The 17,558-nt window shown below is 44.7% G+C and overlaps 1 protein-coding gene across 1 annotated transcript; it reads right to left on the bottom strand.

Moving 5' to 3' along the window:
* Positions 1-401: 401 nt before the first annotated feature.
* On the bottom strand, positions 402-16,976 carry LOC118399815 (cilia- and flagella-associated protein 100-like). Its single transcript, XM_052473954.1, has 15 exons — positions 16,796-16,976; positions 16,426-16,452; positions 15,104-15,198; positions 14,604-14,790; positions 12,377-12,444; positions 9,441-9,604; positions 9,185-9,265; positions 7,375-7,577; positions 6,795-6,891; positions 4,284-4,326; positions 2,470-2,624; positions 2,022-2,157; positions 1,574-1,776; positions 1,157-1,250; positions 402-870 (listed from the first exon to the last, which is right to left on the bottom strand). The coding sequence occupies exons 2-15, from the start codon at positions 16,448-16,450 to the stop codon at positions 757-759; spliced, it is 1,665 nt and encodes a 554-aa protein (XP_052329914.1). The 5' UTR covers positions 16,451-16,452; positions 16,796-16,976; the 3' UTR covers positions 402-756.
* Between the last annotated feature and the right edge of the window lie 582 nt (positions 16,977-17,558).

The following is a 17,558-nucleotide window of genomic DNA, read 5'->3' as shown; positions in this document are numbered from 1 at the left end:
GCCAACCCCTCCCTAACCCGGGCGACGCTAGGCCAATTGTGCGTCACCCCACGGACCTCCCGGTCACGGCCGGTTACGACAGAGCCTGGGCGCAAACCCAGAGCCTCTGGTGGCACAGCTGGCGCTGCAGTACAGCGCCCTTAACCACTGCGCCACCCGGGAGGCCCCCTGTTTGGGATTTTATGCTGGGTTTCTGTACAGCACTTTGACATCAGCTGATGTAAGAAGGGCTTTATAAATAAATGTGATTTTATATCTGGCTCTCCTGTTTTCACTGTTATATAGATTTTAGGTTCCTATTGAATTCCCCAAAGAGGCTAGAGTAGTCAGTCCATATAACTGCTATTCACATATAAGGTAATAGATGAAGATGTGTAAGAAAAAAATTTAAGAATAATATGGTATGGCAAAATATTGTAATTTAAATCTGGTATGTTAAAATAATCCAATTCTATAAAATGTGTGGGGAGACTGTCCATCTGCCTCAAAGCCCTCCACCAAAACAAAGTCCACGGCTCCCCACCGCCTAAAAAAAAACTCCACCTTGTCCCAAAGAAGTAGGACCTATCCCATCATGTGACATTACCAGTGCCCAATAGGGTCATTGTAAAAGCCATACTTATACCCGTCATACCCAATTATTTAAAAAAGTCAGTATTTACAGTGACTCAGTCACAGCCCCACAATAGGCCAAAACAGAGATGAAAGGAGTTCCGGTCAGTTGTGGCGTATGGGGCCGTGTTGTGACTTGGCCCTTTACGTGAAGAAGTAGAGCTGCTCCTCTTTCTCCTTGTCTGAGATGTCATACACCTGACTGGTCTTCAGCTTGCGGGCAGGGCGCTGTGATCTAGCCATCAGTTTCTTGCCAGTCTGGAGAAAAAGGCCTTATGTTAGCATCAGCAAATAAAGAGAACACAATGGTATGGTTTCTTTAGTACAATTATATGAAATTAATTGTACTAGAAATTGAAATTATTGTACTAGAACAGCTCACTTTGTAATTAAGCCAATGGCTTAGTTATGCAATATCTCAGTTAGCCTATAGGAATCTAATGACAATGTAATGTTACACACTCATTTTCGGGCAGAAATTGGCACATAATTTTGGACTATAGGATTGTAATGGTGTAGTATTGAGGCAGATTGTGTGACTGACTGTTTTCTTGACGTCAGCCTGGGCTCTCTCCAGGGCCCTCTTCAGCCTCTCTTCCTGGTGCTGCTTGTCCTGATGCATCTTCTCATCACGTAGCCTGGGGAAGGGAAGGAGGAAGTGATTATAAGGGGGAAAGAGAAGGGTAGATTAATTGAATCTAAACAACTAGATACACTTCAAACTAAAAAATAAATAATCTGCTCTGGTACTCAGTACATGGAACATGAAATGTAACAGGGCCCAAGTCCAATTGCACAGACCTGAGTTTCTTCCTCTGCATCAACTGACCACATTCATGAACTAACCAAAGGCAACTAGGCAAAGTTTAAAGCCTAAGGACCTAAAGATTTAAATGGAATAGGGCCAAAGTGACTAGCCTATTTGACGGTCCTATGAGGCTGCGTGCCAGATCTTGCGTACCTGAACCTCCTCTCCTTTTCCTTGGCCCTCTCGGCCAGCACCAGCCGCTCCTTGGGGACGATCTCCACGTTCTCCAGCAGCTCGTCCAGGCGGCTCTCGATGGCCTTCAGCATCTGCAGCGTGCTCAGGTTCGCCTCGCTGTCGCCCACGCAGCCCCGGTACACCTCCTCTACCTTAACGCCCAGGGAGTCAAACATACCCTCCTTAAGAGTAGAGGGAGAGAGAGGAGAAAGAACAAGAGAGTGAAATATCTGTGATCTAAGGCCAATGACTGGCACACTACTGGTATTAGCATGTCCTCTGATTCTCTGCGTAACTCTCCCCTCTCCCATTTCCTGCTTTGGATAAAAGTTGTCCGTTGTCACAGATCTAGGATCTGCTTACTTTCCCAAAATCCTACCATCAACCATGTACTCTAAACTGACCTTAGATCAACTTTTTTTCCTACCTGGTCGTCCGACTTGTACTTCCCAAAGTTGAAGAGGCGGGCCCTCAGCTCCAGCTTGGCAGCCCGTTCCCTCTCCCTCTGGATGGTGTGGGTCATGATGTCTATCTGCTGGGTCAGCTGGTTGGTCTCCACCTCCCTTCAGAGAGGGGGATGTGTGCACACAAATAGAAACAAATGCAAGTGAGGAAAGAGAGAAGGAACAATAGAGGGTAGAGTGTTGACATAAAACCTTGGTCTTGTCAATGTCAGTCAACGTCATTTCTCGTCGTCCTTTTTATAAGTGAAGTGCGACTGTACGAGCACCCACATTACTTAGAGATAAACTCTGCTATACCATTGAGTTCTAGCCTATCTACAATAACTATGGTAGTCTACATTCACTTTCAACTTAGCCCTCACTTCCCTCTCTATCTACCTCTGACCTCTAACACCTGCAGACCTTTCTTACATCTTCTTGCGGTTGTAGTCCATGACCTGTCGGAACTCCTCCTGGGCGTCTTCGGTCTCCCTGGAGTTCTGGATCAGAGAGAGGTTCTGCTCTTCCAGCTCTGTCAGCAGCTCCAGCAGCTGCCTGGGGTCCCTGAAGTACAGCTCCGGGTCCTCCTGCAAGGGCAACAAACACCACATACAGGTGACAGACTTATTTCGGGGTAAATGGAAAACTAAAGGTAAAGTTTATAAAACATTTAAGAGAAAGATATCCTTTAACAGAAAGCTAGCTGGCCTAAATGCGGGTTTGAGTTTGGCATTGTCAGATTTGGGGCTGGTTTTCCCAGATTAATCCTAGTCATGCTCTCTTAAAGATAAAGGTTAAAGTTTCTAAGAGTGAATCCATATTGGGAACCATTTTAGGTTCTCTGAAGAAACTTAAATTAGATGGTTATGTGAAAAACCATACAAAACCAGAAATGTTTCGGCCCTCTAGAACCGGAATTGAATAGTCCTGCTGTAGGGTCTTGCTCCTTATTTGTATATTTCCCAGGGTGCCTTTCAAGTGAGTTTTAGAGTTACGAGTACCACCCATGACAGAGACACTAGTGACAGAGACACTGTTGTTGCATAAATTCATTTTCATTACTGTGGTCTTCACCAAGTGAGATACTAAGTGAGTAAGAGGAGAGTAAGATACTATATGAGAATACCTAAAGGATTTAAACTAGTACAATCATTTCAGTAACGGGTGCAATAAGTCCAAGTAACAGATTGGATTAGTTTAGAAAAGTCTTATTTATATTTGAGTAGCATAAGATTGATTTATTAATTAATGTACATGCAAAAAAACAATATTGAAACAAGCAATTCTAAGAATCTACCTGCAATAGAGCATGCTTGGAAAAATGATAATGATGGGAGTGGTTTTGGTCCAACTCTGGTTATTAACACCAACACGGGGGTTCTTTTACACCACTAAGAGTCAATTGAACTATTTGCAGTATTAATTCATTAAAAAGCAACAGTAGTTATCAGTAGTTATCAGTGGACAATTTGCCAATTTGCTGTGTGCTAGGAAAGGGAGACATCCGCAGGCTTTTCAAGAATTTCAAGAATTCTGAAAAACCGTAGATGCCACGCCAAGAAAACAGACACTTTCAAAGGTTCTTTATCGGGCAAGTGTTCTCTAAGGAACATTAAGAGCTGAGGAAGAACTATTTAAGAACCTTCCCATTTTTCAGTGTGGAGTAGATATTTTAAGCAGACCTGGGTTCAAATACACGTGTATTTGAGTATCTGGTATTCAATTTTATTATTTTGAAATACACAGCCCAAAAATACTTTTATTTGATTATTTGAATGGTTATGTGTTAAACACCAAATAGTCTACCAAATTATATTTGAGAGTATTTTCAGATACTTATTTCAAATACTATTTTAAAATACCTGGGTTAAATGCATGGGAGTGTATTTGAGTCAGTGTATTAGTGTTTTCAAATACTTTCCAAGTGTATTTCCAAATACAGTAAAATATGCAACTACTTTTATCAAATAAAAGATATCTGAATACTTACTCTGAATGTATGTGAAAATAGTTGAGATATTTTAAATAATATTTCAACTTTCCATTGAGCTTGCTTTTTAGGCCTGGGGCTTAATCTGTGTCCAGAAAACCAGCCCATTACATGTTCTGTCAAATTCAGGCTGTATTCACATTTTATTCAAACCGTCTCATTCATAACATTCTGGTGTCAGCTTATCGATGGCTGAAATTTGCCAGAAAGCAGTTGTCTTCCAGCGTAATTCTGATCTTCTAAAGTTGAAACTAACCTCATATTCAGAGCTGTCAGTCTTCAGCTCTGCCACAGGGTTCCTGAAAAGACAGGAATTCAGCACTATAGCAACAATTAGAGCATATAACATGCTCATCACTTTTCTTATTTATTTTATTTAACCTTTATTTAGACAAGTCAGTTAAGAACAAATGTTTATCATTGCATGAGTCACATGCGCTGAATACAACAGGTGTAGACCTTACAGTGAAATGCTTACTTACAAGCCCCTAACCAACAATGCAGTTAAAAAATATATGAATAAGAAATAAAAGTAACAAGTAGTTAAAGAGCAGCAGTAAAATAACAATAGCGAGAATATATACAGGGGGGTACCGGTACAGAGTCAATGTGTGGGGGAACACTTTAGTCGAGGTAATTGAGGTACATGAACATGTAGGTAGAGTTATTAAAGTGATAGTTAATAACAGATAGTAGCAGTGGTGTAAAGGAAGGGGGGTGTAAATAGTCTGGGTAGCCATTTGATTAGATGTTCAGGAGTCTTATGGCTTGGGGGTAGAAGTTGTTTAGAAGTCTCTTGGACCAAGACTTGGCGCTCCGGTACCGTTTGCCGTGCGGTAGTAGAGAGAACAGTCTATGACTAGGGTGGCTGGAGTCTTTGACAATTTTTAGGGGCTTCCTCTGACACCTCCTGGTATAGAGGTTCTGGATGGCAGGAAGCTTGGCCCCAGTGATGTACTGGGCTGTACGCACTACCCTCTGTAGTACCTTGCGATCGGAGGCCGAGCAGTTGCCATACCAGGCAGTGATGTTGTGATGGTGTTGATGTGAGCCATGACCAGCCTTTCGAAGCACTTCATGGCTACAGATGTGAGTGCTACGGGTCGGTAGTCAGTTAGGCAGGTTACCTTGGTGTACTTGGGCACAGGGACTATGTTGGTATTACAGACTCGGACAGGGAGAGGTTTAAAATGTCAGTGAAGACACTTGCCAGTTGGACAGCGCATGTTCGCAGTACATGTCCTGGTAATCCGCGGCCTTGTGAATGTTGACCTGTTCAAAGGTCTTACTCACATCGGCTGCGGAGAGCGTGATCACACAGTCGTCCAGAACAGCTGGTGCTCTCATGCATGTTTCAGTGTTATTTGCCTCAAAGCGAGCTTAGAAGTAGTTTATCTCGTCTGGTAGGATTGTGTCACTGGGCAGCTCTCGGCTGTACATCCCTTTGTAGTCTGTAATGGTTTGCAAGCCCTGCCACATCCGATGAACGTCGGAGCTGGTGTAGTATTCCAGTATTGACACTTTGCCTGTTAGATGGTTTGTTGGAGGACATAGCGGGATTTCTTAAAAGCTTCCTGGTTAGAGTCCCGCTCCTTGAAAGCGGCAGCTCTAGCCTTTAGCTCAGTGCGGATGTTGCCTGTAATCCATGGCTTCTGCTGGTTGGGGTATGTAGTACGCTCACTGTGGGGACGACATCATCGATGCACTTATTGATGAAGCCAATGACTGATGTGGTGTACTCCTCAATGCCATTGGAAGAATCACGATAAACATATTCCAGTCTGTGATAGCAAAACAGTCCTATAGCTTAGCATCTTCTTCATCTGACCACTTTTTTATTGACTGAGTCACTGGTGCTTCCTGCTTTCATTTTATATCGATAAACAGGAATCAGGAGGATAGGATTATGGTCAGATTTGAAAAATGGAGGGTGAGGGAGAGCTTTGTATATGTCTCTGTGTGTGGAGTAAATGTTGTCTAGAGTTTTTTTCCCTCTGGTTGCACATTTAACATGCTGCTAGAAATTTGGTAAAACAGATTTAAGTTTCCCTGCATTAAATTCCCTGGCCACCAGGAGTGTCGCCTCTGGATGAGCGTTTTCCTATTTGCTTATGGCGGTATACAGCTCATTGAGTGCAGTCTTAGTGCCAACATCAGTCTGTGGTGGTATGTAGACAGCTACGAAAAATACATATGAAAACTCTCTAAGTAGATAGTGTGGTCTACAGCTTATCATGAGATACTCTAACTCAGGCGAGCAAAACCTTGAGACTTCCTTAGATATCGTGAACCAGCTGTTGTTTACATATATGCAGTCTGCCACCCCTCGTCTTATCAGACGCCGCTGTTCTATCGTGCCGATACAGCGTATAACCAGCCAGCTGTATGTTGATAATGTCATCATTCAGCCACGACTCCGTGAAGCATAAGATATTACAGTTTTAATGTCCCTTTGGTAGTTTAATCTTCCTCGCAGGTGATTGCATGTTAGTCGTGGCTGGTGACTAATCACTGTTCTGATGTCCAGAAGTTATTTTCGGTCATAAGAGACAGTAGCAGCAACATTATGTACAAAATAAGTTTAAAATAAGTTACAAACAATGCAGAAGAACAAACATAAAAACACAATTGGTTAGGAGCACGTAAAACGTCAGCCATCTTCTCCGGCGCCGTCTTCCACTTATTTACAATGACTTGCACACACACGCACGTGAGCACACACACACACCATACACACATACATACATACATACACACAAACACTCACAATTTGTCACTCCGTCCTGTCGACTGTCTAGAGGGGGTCCTAGCATCCCGGATAGGTGGCAGCTCTCGGCCCGCAAAGGACTCTTTACTGTCCGTAGCTGTGTGTGTGTGTGTGTGTGTGTGTGTGTGTGTGTGTGTGTGTGTGTGTGTGTGTGTGTGTGTGTGTGTGTGTGTGTGTGTGTGTGTGTGTGTGTGTGTGTGTGTGTGTGTGTGTGTGTGTGTGTGTGTGTGTGTGTGTGTGTGTGAGAGAGAGATAGACAGAGAGAAAGAGAGGGACAGAGAAAGAGAGATCAACAAAGATAGAGAGAGAGATAGACAGAGAGAGGGACAGAGTGAGAGGGACAGAGATAGAGGGACAGGGATAGAGGGACAGAGTGAGATGGACAGAGTGAGAGGGACAGAGTGAGAGGGACAGAGTTAGCGAGACAGAGTTAGCGAGACAGAGATAGCGAGACAGAGTTAGCGAGACAGAGTTAGCGAGACAGAGATAGCGAGACTTATAAAAAGGTAACTTTAGTGTAGACACAATAGAGTATCACATCCTGTATGTTTTATAACAAACACTAAGATAGAACACATACTAGTACGTCTTTTCGGAGTAGCCCTCTCATCTTTGTCTTTCTCTTTGGGCTTGTCCTTGGTGGCAGACTTGGTGGCAGACTTGAGTTTAAGCGTTTTGGCCTTGGCCCTATGTGCATCTTGCCACTCTAGAGGGGACAGCTTGAAGAGGAACTCCTTGTGCATCTTGAACTCCTTTATGATGTCCTCAAACTTAGAGATGTCACTGCAGGGGGAGAGCACGCACGCACACAAACGAACGAAGGCATGAACATGTGCACACACACACATCCTTGAGATATACATGATATACAAGTACATCATGCATTGATGTTATAGTTGATTTACAGCTACAGTTCCAATATTATACTGAGGTAGGAGGCCATGCCCATCTTAGCTGTATTGCTCTGTGTGTTACTCACCTCTTAATGGTCACCATCTTAGCTGTAATGCTCTGTGTGTTACCCAACTCTTAATGGTCACCATCTTAGCTGTAATGCTCTGTGTGTTACCCACCTCTTAATGCTCACCATCTTAGCTGTAATGCTCTGTGTGTTACCCACCTCTTAATGCTCACCATCTTAGCTGTAATGCTCTGTGTGTTACCCACCTCTTAATGCTCACCACCTTAGCTGTAATGCTCTGTGTGTTACCCACCTCTTAATGGTCACCATCTTAGCTGTAATGCTCTGTGTGTTACCCACCTCTTAATGGTCACCATCTTAGCTGTAATGCTCTGTGTGTTACCCACCTCTTAATGGTCACCATCTTAGCTGTAATGCTCTGTGTGTTACCCACCTCTTAATGGTCACCATCTTAGCTGTAATGCTCTGTGTGTTACCCACCTCTTAATGGTCACCATCTTAGCTGTAATGCTCTGTGTGTTACCCACCTCTTAATGGTCACCATCTTAGCTGTAATGCTCTGTGTGTTACCCACCTCTTAATGGTCACCATCTTAGCTGTAATGCTCTGTGTGTTACCCACCTCTTAATGCTCACCATCTTAGCTGTAATGCTCTGTGTTTTACCCACCTCTTAATGGTCACCATCTTAGCTGTAATGCTCTGTGTGTTACCCACCTCTTAATGCTCACCACCTTAGCTGTAATGCTCTGTGTGTTACCCACCTCTTAATGGTCACCATCTTAGCTGTAATGCTCTGTATGTTACCCACCTCTTAATGGTCACCATCTTAGCTGTAATGCTCTGTGTGTTACCCACCTCTTAATGGTCACCATCTTAGCTGTAATGCTCTGTGTGTTACCCACCTCTTAATGGTCACCATCTTAGCTGTAATGCTCTGTGTGTTACCCACCTCTTAATGGTCACCATCTTAGCTGTAATGCTCTGTGTGTTACCCACCTCTTAATGCTCACCATCTTAGCTGTAATGCTCTGTGTGTTACCCACCTCTTAATGCTCACCATCTTAGCTGTAATGCTCTGTGTGTTACCCACCTCTTAATGGTCACCATCTTAGCTGTAATGCTCTGTGTGTTACCCACCTCTTAATGCTCACCATCTTAGCTGTAATGCTCTGTGTGTTACCCACCTCTTAATGGTCACCATATTAGCTGTAATGCTCTGTGTGTTACCCACCTCTTAATGGTCACCATCTTAGCTGTAATGCTCTGTGTGTTACCCACCTCTTAATGGTCACCATCTTAGCTGTATTGCTCTGTGTGTTACCCACCTCTTAATGGTCACCATCTTAGCTGTAATGCTCTGTGTGTTACCCACCTCTTAATGCTCAGCATATTAGCTGTAATGCTCTGTGTGTTTACCCACCTCTTAATGGTCACCATATTAGCTGTAATGCTCTGTGTGTTACCCACCTCTTAATGCTCACCATCCTGGTTGTGATTCTCTTGATCTCAGACATCTTCTCCATTTTCACTTTGGTCTCCAACTCAGCACTGTGCAAAATGGAGACACTATGTAACTTTAAGAAGACAATACATTGGACATACTGTACATCTAACACATTGTTAGTTACACTTTGATGTCCTCCACTGACTTTTCTATAGATCTCTACGTGTTGGGGTTTGGGTTAGTGTTATGTTGTGAGAATGTTATTTGTCGGTTACTTACACTTTGATGGCCTCCACAGAGTTCTTGTCGTTCTCTTTAAGGAATTGGTCAAATATGATGGCGTCGTCCTCTAGGAACTGCTGGGCGTGCGTCAGCCTCCTCTCCTCCGCCGCTGCCACTTTCTCTAGCTGCTCGATCTCTCCACGCTTCACTGCCAGAGAGTACTGAGAGAGAGAGAGGGTTGGGGAGAGAGAGGGTTGGGGAGAGAGAGATAGGAGAGAGAGAGAGATGGGGGAGAGAGAGAGGGTTGGGGAGAGAGAGGGTTGGGGAGAGAGAGGGTTGGGGAGAGAGAGATAGGAGAGAGAGAGAGATGGGGGAGAGAGAGGGTTGGGGAGAGAGAGAGATGGGGAGAGAGAGAGATGGGGAGAGAGAGAGAGGGGAGAGAGAGAGATGGGGGAGAGAGAGAGGGTTGGGGAGAGAGAGATGGGGGAGAGAGAGAGATGGGGGAGAGAGAGATGGGGGAGAGAGAGAGGGGGGAGAGAGAGATGGGGAGAGAGAGAGAGGGGGAGAGAGAGAGATGGGGAGAGAGAGAGATGGGGAGAGAGAGAGATGGGGGAGAGAGAGGGTTGGGGAGAGAGAGAGATGGGGAGAGAGAGAGAGAGAGAGATGGGGAGAGAGAGAGGGTTGGGGGAGAGAGAGGGTTGGGGAGAGAGAGAGGGTTGGAGAGAGAGAGAGAGATGGGGAGAGAGAGAGGGTTGGGGAGAGAGAGAGAGATGGGGGAGAGAGGGGGTTGGGGAGAGAGAGAGATGGGGGAGAGAGAGGGTTGGGGAGAGAGAGAGATGGGGGAGAGAGAGAGGGATGGGGAGAGAGAGAGATGGGGAGAGAGAGGGTTGGGGAGAGAGAGAGAGATGGGGAGAGAGAGGGTTGGGGAGAGAGAGAGAGATGGGGAGAGAGAGAGGGTTGGGGAGAGAGAGATGGGGGAGAGAGAGAGGGTTGGGGAGAGAGAGAGAGATGGGGAGAGAGAGAGGGTTGGGGAGAGAGAGAGATGGGAGAGAGAGAGATGGGGGGAGAGAGAGGGTTGGGGAGAGAGAGAGATGGGGAGAGAGAGAGAGAGAGAGAGAGATGGGGAGAGAGAGAGGGTTGGGGAGAGAGAGAGAGATGGGGGAGAGAGAGAGGGTTGGGGAGAGAGAGGGTTGGGGAGAGAGAGAGGGGTTGGGGAGAGAGAGAGAGATGGGGAGAGAGAGGGTTGGGGAGAGAGAGAGAGATGGGGAGAGAGAGAGGTTGGGGAGAGAGAGAGAGATGGGGGAGAGAGAGGGTTGGGGAGAGAGAGAGATGGGGGAGAGAGGGGTTGGGGAGAGAGAGAGAGATGGGGAGAGAGAGAGGGTTGGGGAGAGAGAGAGAGATGGGGAGAGAGAGGGTTGGGGAGAGAGAGAGATGGGGGAGAGAGAGAGGGATGGGGAGAGAGAGAGATGGGGGAGAGAGAGGGTTGGGGAGAGAGAGAGAGATGGGGAGAGAGAGAGGGTTGGGGAGAGAGAGAGATGGGGAGAGAGAGAGGGTTGGGGAGAGAGAGAGAGATGGGGGAGAGAGAGAGGGTTGGGGAGAGAGAGAGAGATGGGGAGAGAGAGAGGGTTGGGGAGAGAGAGAGAGATGGGGAGAGAGAGGGTTGGGGAGAGAGAGAGATGGGGGAGAGAGAGAGGGATGGGGGAGAGAGAGAGATGGGGGAGAGAGAGGGTTGGAGAGAGAGAGAGATGGGGAGAGAGAGAGATGGGGGATAGAGAGAGGGTTGGGGAGAGAGAGATGGGGGAGAGAGAGAGATGGGGGAGAGAGAGAGATGGGGAGAGAGAGAGAGATGGGGGAGAGAGAGATGGGGGAGAGAGAGATGGGGGAGAGAGATGGGGAGAGAGAGATGGGGAGAGAGAGAGAGATGGGGAGATGGGGAGAGAGAGAGATGGGGAGAGAGAGAGGGTTGGGGAGAGAGAGAGATGGAGAGAGAGAGAGAGAGATGGGGAGAGAGAGAGGGTTGGGGAGAGAGAGAGAGATGGGGGAGAGAGAGAGGGTTGGGGAGAGAGAGAGGGTTGGGGAGAGAGAGAGAGATGGGGAGAGAGATGGGGGAGAGAGAGGGTTGGGGAGAGAGAGAGAGATGGGGAGAGAGAGAGAGAGATGGGGAGAGAGAGAGGGTTGGGGAGAGAGAGAGAGAGAGAGAGAGAGAGAGAGAGAGAGAGGGTTGGGGAAGAGAGAGAGGGTTGGGGAAGAGAGAGATGGGGGGAGAGAGAGAGAGAGATGGGGAGAGAGAGAGGGTTAGAGAGAGAGAGAGAGAGAGAGAGAGAGAGAGAGAGAGAGAGAGAGAGAGAGAGAGGGTTGGGGGAGAGAGAGAGAGAGATGGGGAAGAGAGAGAGGGTTGGGGAGAGAGAGAGGGTTGGGGAAGAGAGAGAGGGTTGGGGAGAGAGAGAGAGATGGGGAGAGAGAGAGAGATATGGATGAGGAGGAACATACCGGGATGGATGAATGGATGGATGGATAGCAGTGGAGGCTGCTGAGGAGAGAACAGCTCATAATAAAGTCTGGAATGGAGCCAATGGAATGGTATCAAACCATATGTTTCATGTATTTGATGCCTTTCCACCTACTCCGCTCCAGCCGTTACCACGAGCCCGTCCTCCCCAATTAAGTTGCCACCAACCTCCTGTGACGATAGATAGATAGATAGATAGATAGATAGATAGATAGATAGATAGATAGATAGATAGATAGATAGATAGATAGATAGATAGGGTGGAGAATCACAGAAACATGTGGGAGGTGGAGAAAGCTTGTATTGACTGTACCTACACATGGGCTACCCTTCACTAGTGAAAACCAATAGACAATGAATACATAACAATTACATTATCAATTGTGTAAAGACCGAATATCTGCAAACACATTCCAGTTGTAGTCGATCAAGATCATAACATGATTACCAGGTCAGTTTATATGGACTGTTGTTCCCTTCTTACCTCCAACAGAAACATCTCCTTTTTCTGGTTGATAAACTCATTTATGCTCTCTTTGTCTATATTACAATCTGAGGAGAAACGGTAGGGTTGGTTACACAGCATGACATTGTTAAACGATGGGACTGAGGTTGAGTATAGAGGCAAAGAGCCAATGACAAAGGCTTTTGATTTTCCATAAGAATGATTTTAGTTGACTTCAGTGCAAGCCTTTGTGTTTAGACCTACACTGTATGTGTGTGTAGACCTAAAGTGTGTGTTAACATGTACACTGAGTGTACAAAACATAAGAAAAACCTTGCTAATATTGTGTTGAAAGTGTTCCAAAGGGATGCTGGCCCATGTTGACTCCAATGCTTCCCACAGTTGTGTCAAGATGGCTGGATGTCCTTTGAGGGGTGAATTATTCTTGATACACACAGGAAACTGGACTTCAGGAAACAGCAGAGGGAGCACCCCCCTATCCACATCGAAGGGACAGCAGAGGAGAAGGTGGAATGTTTTAAGTTCCCTGGCGTACACATCACAGACAAACTGAAATGGTCCACCCACACAGACAGTGTGGTGAAGAAGCCGCAGCAGCGCCTCTTCAACCTCAGGAGGCTGAAGAAATTTGGCGTGTCACCCAAAACACTGACAAACTTTTACAGATGCGTAATCGAGAGCATCCTGTCGGGCTGTATCACCGCCTGGTACGGCAACTGCACCACCTTCAACCGCAAGGCTCTCCAGTGGGTGGTGCGGTCAACACAACACATCACCGGGGGCAAACTTCCTGCCCTCCATGACATCTACACCACCCGATGTCACAGGAAGGCAAAAAAGATCATCAAGGACAACAACCACCCGAGCCACTGCCTGTTCACCCCGCTACCATCCAGAAGGCTTCTATCTCAAGGCCATCAGACTGCTAAACAGCAGTCAGTTACTCAGAGAAGCTGCTGCCTACATTGAGACCCAATCACTGGACACTTTAATAAAATGGATCACTAGTCATTCCATTCTAAATAATTTTACTTTAATAATGTTTATATATCTTACATTTCCCATTTCACATGTACAGTGGGGCAAAAAAGTATTTAGTCAGCCACCAATTGTGCAAGTTCTCCCACTTAAAAAGATGAGAGAGGCCTGTAATTTTCATCATAGGTACACTTCAACTATGACAGATAAAATGGGGAAAAAATCCAGAAAATCACATTGTAGGATTTTTAATGAATTTATTTGCAAATGATGGTGGAAAATAAGTATTTGGTCACCTACAAACAAGCAAGATTTTTGGCTCTCACAGACCTGTAACTTCTTCTTTAAGAGGCTCCTCTGTCCTCCACTTGTTACCTGTATTAATGGCACCTGTTTGAACTTGTTATCAGTATAAAAGACACCTGTCCACAACCTCATACAGTCACACTCCAAACTCCACTATGGCCAAGACCAAAGAGCTGTCAAAGGACACCAGAAACAAAATTGTAGACCTGCACCTGGATTTTTTTCTCATTGTCTGTCATAGTTGAAGTGTACCTATGATGAAAATTACAGGCCTCTCATCTTTTTAAGTGGGAGAACTTGCACAATTGGTGGCTGACTAAATACTTTTCCCCCCACTGTATATACTGTATTTTGCACCATTTATTGCACCTTGCCTATGCCGCTCGGCCATCGCTCATCCACATACTTACATGTACATATTCTCATTCACCCCTTTAGATTTGTGTGTATTAGGTAGTTGTTGGGGAATTGTTAGATTACTTGTTAGATATTACTGCACTGTCGGAACTAGAAGCACAAGCATTTCGCTACACTCACATTAACATCTCCTAACCATGTATATGTGACAAATAAAATGTGATTTGATTTAAAACTGTTGAGCGTGAAAAATCCAGCAGCATTGCAGTTCTTGTCACACACAAACCCGTTCAAAGGCACTTCAAACTTTTGTCTTGCCTATTCACCCTCTGAATCGCACACATACACAATCCATGTCTCAAGGCTTAAAAATCCTTCTTTAACCCGTCTCCTCCCCTTCATCTACACTGATGGAAGTGGATTTAACAAGGGTCATCAATAAGGGATCACAGCTTTCACCTGGTCAGTCTACGTCATTGAAAGAGCAGGTGTTCCTAATCGTTTGTACACTCAGTGTATGTCAATTATGGTGTAGCAACATGGTGTGTGTAGGTGCGTTTGTGTCCGTGAATGTGTGTCTGTCTTTCTTTCTGTCCGTCACCACCTTTGATCATGGCCGCCCTCCAGGCAGGGGTGTTTTGTAGCTCGGCCAGCCTGCTCTCCTCCCCTCCTTGCTGGGCTGTGTCCTCTTCCTCCAGCCCCTCTCTCAGCTTCCTGCGGAGATCAGCCTGCTTGGCCTTCATACGGCCTGCATATGTCACCTTCTCATGAACCTGCAAGCCCAACTGGCTCTGCAGCTCAGGGAAAGAAAATAGGTGCATGTTTTAACCTGATGTTGGCCAGAAACCAGTTGGACAGAGGTAACTAAACAGTAACTATGTGTGTAATGCATTGAAAAATATATATTTTGGACGGGAATCAATCCGATTGTGGGCTATAGGCATTGCTGCTTTTAAAGGCAATGCTCCTGTGTTCGGGGAGATCCCATTCCAGAAATTTCCTTTAAAATCCACAATACCTGTACCCCACGATCGGATTGAAACCCGGCCCAGGCCGCTTTGTCAACATTTGGATTGAATGGATAATAACAACACATATACACACCAGTTTCCTGCTCTCCTTTTCCTTCTTCCTGATCGGGGAAATGTTGTCATCGAGCACTTCGAAAGGGTTTGCCCTAGGCTTCAGTTTACCAATATCTTCCCACGTTGCAATAAAAAAGGAAAATGTAAACGGAGAAGAGTAGCCCTTGTATTTAAACCAGTACCAGTACAATAATCTCTCCAAAACAGCATGCATGTTGTAACAACACACTACCAAGAATAAACTGGTACTAACTACTATGTCACTGTCTTTTTTAGGGTGGTGTCATACATTTCCGAACCCCAATTGGTGATTACATTTTCCATACAATTTGTTTTTATCTACAGTAGTTTATAAATGGGGTTAACCCTAGACTGGGATTAGAGTGATGTGAAATGGAACACGCAGTGTATGGAAATGAATGGAATTGGATCAGGTGGTTCCCATGTCTACTTCCTAATCTCTTTTATGACAGAGTCATTCTCGGGTTACCTCAGACTGACTCATTATCAACCTTACAAGTAATGCTAACCAGTTAGTTAGGTCAGGGTTTCCCCTATAGCACGACACAGCTTATTCAAAGAATCAAAGCTTAATGATGAGTTGATTATTTGAATCAGCTGTGTAGTGTTTTGGGTAAAAACCAAAACCTGGGGGGTCAATGACTTGGTGGCACTCGCCGACTGGGCAACTATCAGAGGACCTGTCAGCATGTTTGGTCCACCTGTCAAATAGGATCATATAGAACATCTAAACTAGAATTCACCCCAGTAGAAACACCAGGTTATTATGTGTTTAGTATCCTAGTCTTGCGTGGCCAGCCTCCCAAATCCCGTCTCAATCACAGCCATTGTTCGTACTGCATCAGTGTGTCAAGATAAAGACATTGCTAGTACAGCATCAGTGTGTCAAGATGAAGACATTGCTAGTACAGCATCAGTGTGTCAAGATGAAGACATTGCTAGTACAGCATCAGTGTGTCAAGATGAAGACATTGCTAGTACAGCATCAGTGTGTCAAGATGAAGACATTGTCAGTACAGCATCAGTTTGTCAAAATTAAGATTTATAAGACAATACAGATTTGATCACCCTGTTGCTGGAGAACTTTGATGCAATGCAGGAAATGTGAAACATGTAGTGTATTTGAGGTTTAAAAAGGCTTCTGAAGTTTTTAATTTTCACTTTGAAATTTCAGACTTGATTTTCTCTTATGAAAAACATATCAACGCATACAAAACTGGCCATTAATTATAATCCACATAATTCATATTTCCTGTTGCTGCAGGATTATTTTCCGCTATAGCAAATGGTCTCAAATGAAGATCTGTCGTGTCTACTTACTGTGCCTTGATGCTGGTGACAACATCCCTAGAGTAGAAAGTGAATGCAAGTTACCACAATTAGGGGCAGGAATACTTGTAAAAAAGGGACTGTTTTTTCCCCTCATATATTTCATGCCAATTATTACTTAATCTAATAAATATCCCAACAATGTATATATAGGCCCAGGGTGTTCAATGTAGCATAGAATGTTACTAATGGTGAATATGCCTATTTGTTTTCTTTATCTAGAGAATGTTACAATGTTTTAAAAAATCGAACAACAATGTAGCCAAATTGGCTTCTTGTGACATGCCAAATATTTCCCCAACCAATTTAAGATAATTATTGTCAGAGTAAAATAGGGTTTTGTTTTAACACCTCTCCTTACCTTCAATTTGATTTAACCCTTGACAATGACTTCTGCTGACACGTTATCATATTAGCATCTTGAGAGAGTTCTGCCCTACTTTGGAATTGGAACTCGATTGTTCCGAGTTTGCGTTATGTTGCCGTGGTAACATTATTCTTCAGAAGGTTATATTTTATTACCAATAGATGACGCTGTTTCCCAACATTCTCCTCAGTCTCAAATGCGTTTTTAATAGGACTTCATTCAAAAAGACTGTCAGGGATTTTGGGAGTAAGATTGTTAAGCATCAAATTGGCCTGGAGGTCTCATTTGTTTACTTTGGGTACATAAAACTATTTGATAGGTTATTAAAGCACAGCTGACCATTTTGAATATGAGCCAGACTGCAAAATGCTATATTTGCACCCTTTTATGCATAGCTGTGCAGATGTGGGAGAGCGGTTTGCTGATGTCAATGTTGTGAACAGAGTGCCCCATGGTGGCAGTGGTATAGGCAGGCATAGGCTACGGACAACATATACAATTGCATTTTATCGATAGCATTCAGGCAATTTGAATGCACAGAGATACGATGACGAGATCTTAAGGCCCATTGTCCGCCTCCCATTGTCCGCCTCCATCAATTCATGTTTTAGCATGATAATGCACGGCCCCATGTCACAAGGATCTGTACACAATTCCTGGAAGCTGAAAATGTCCCAGTTCTTCCATGGCTTTAATACTCACCAGACATGTCACCCATTGAGTGACAAATAAAGGTTACATTTAAAAAATAAAATAA

Source organism: Oncorhynchus keta, chromosome 21 (assembly GCF_023373465.1).
Source record: "Oncorhynchus keta strain PuntledgeMale-10-30-2019 chromosome 21, Oket_V2, whole genome shotgun sequence".
Classification (NCBI taxonomy): domain Eukaryota; kingdom Metazoa; phylum Chordata; class Actinopteri; order Salmoniformes; family Salmonidae; genus Oncorhynchus; species Oncorhynchus keta.
This window is presented reverse-complemented; position numbering and strand designations above follow the sequence as displayed.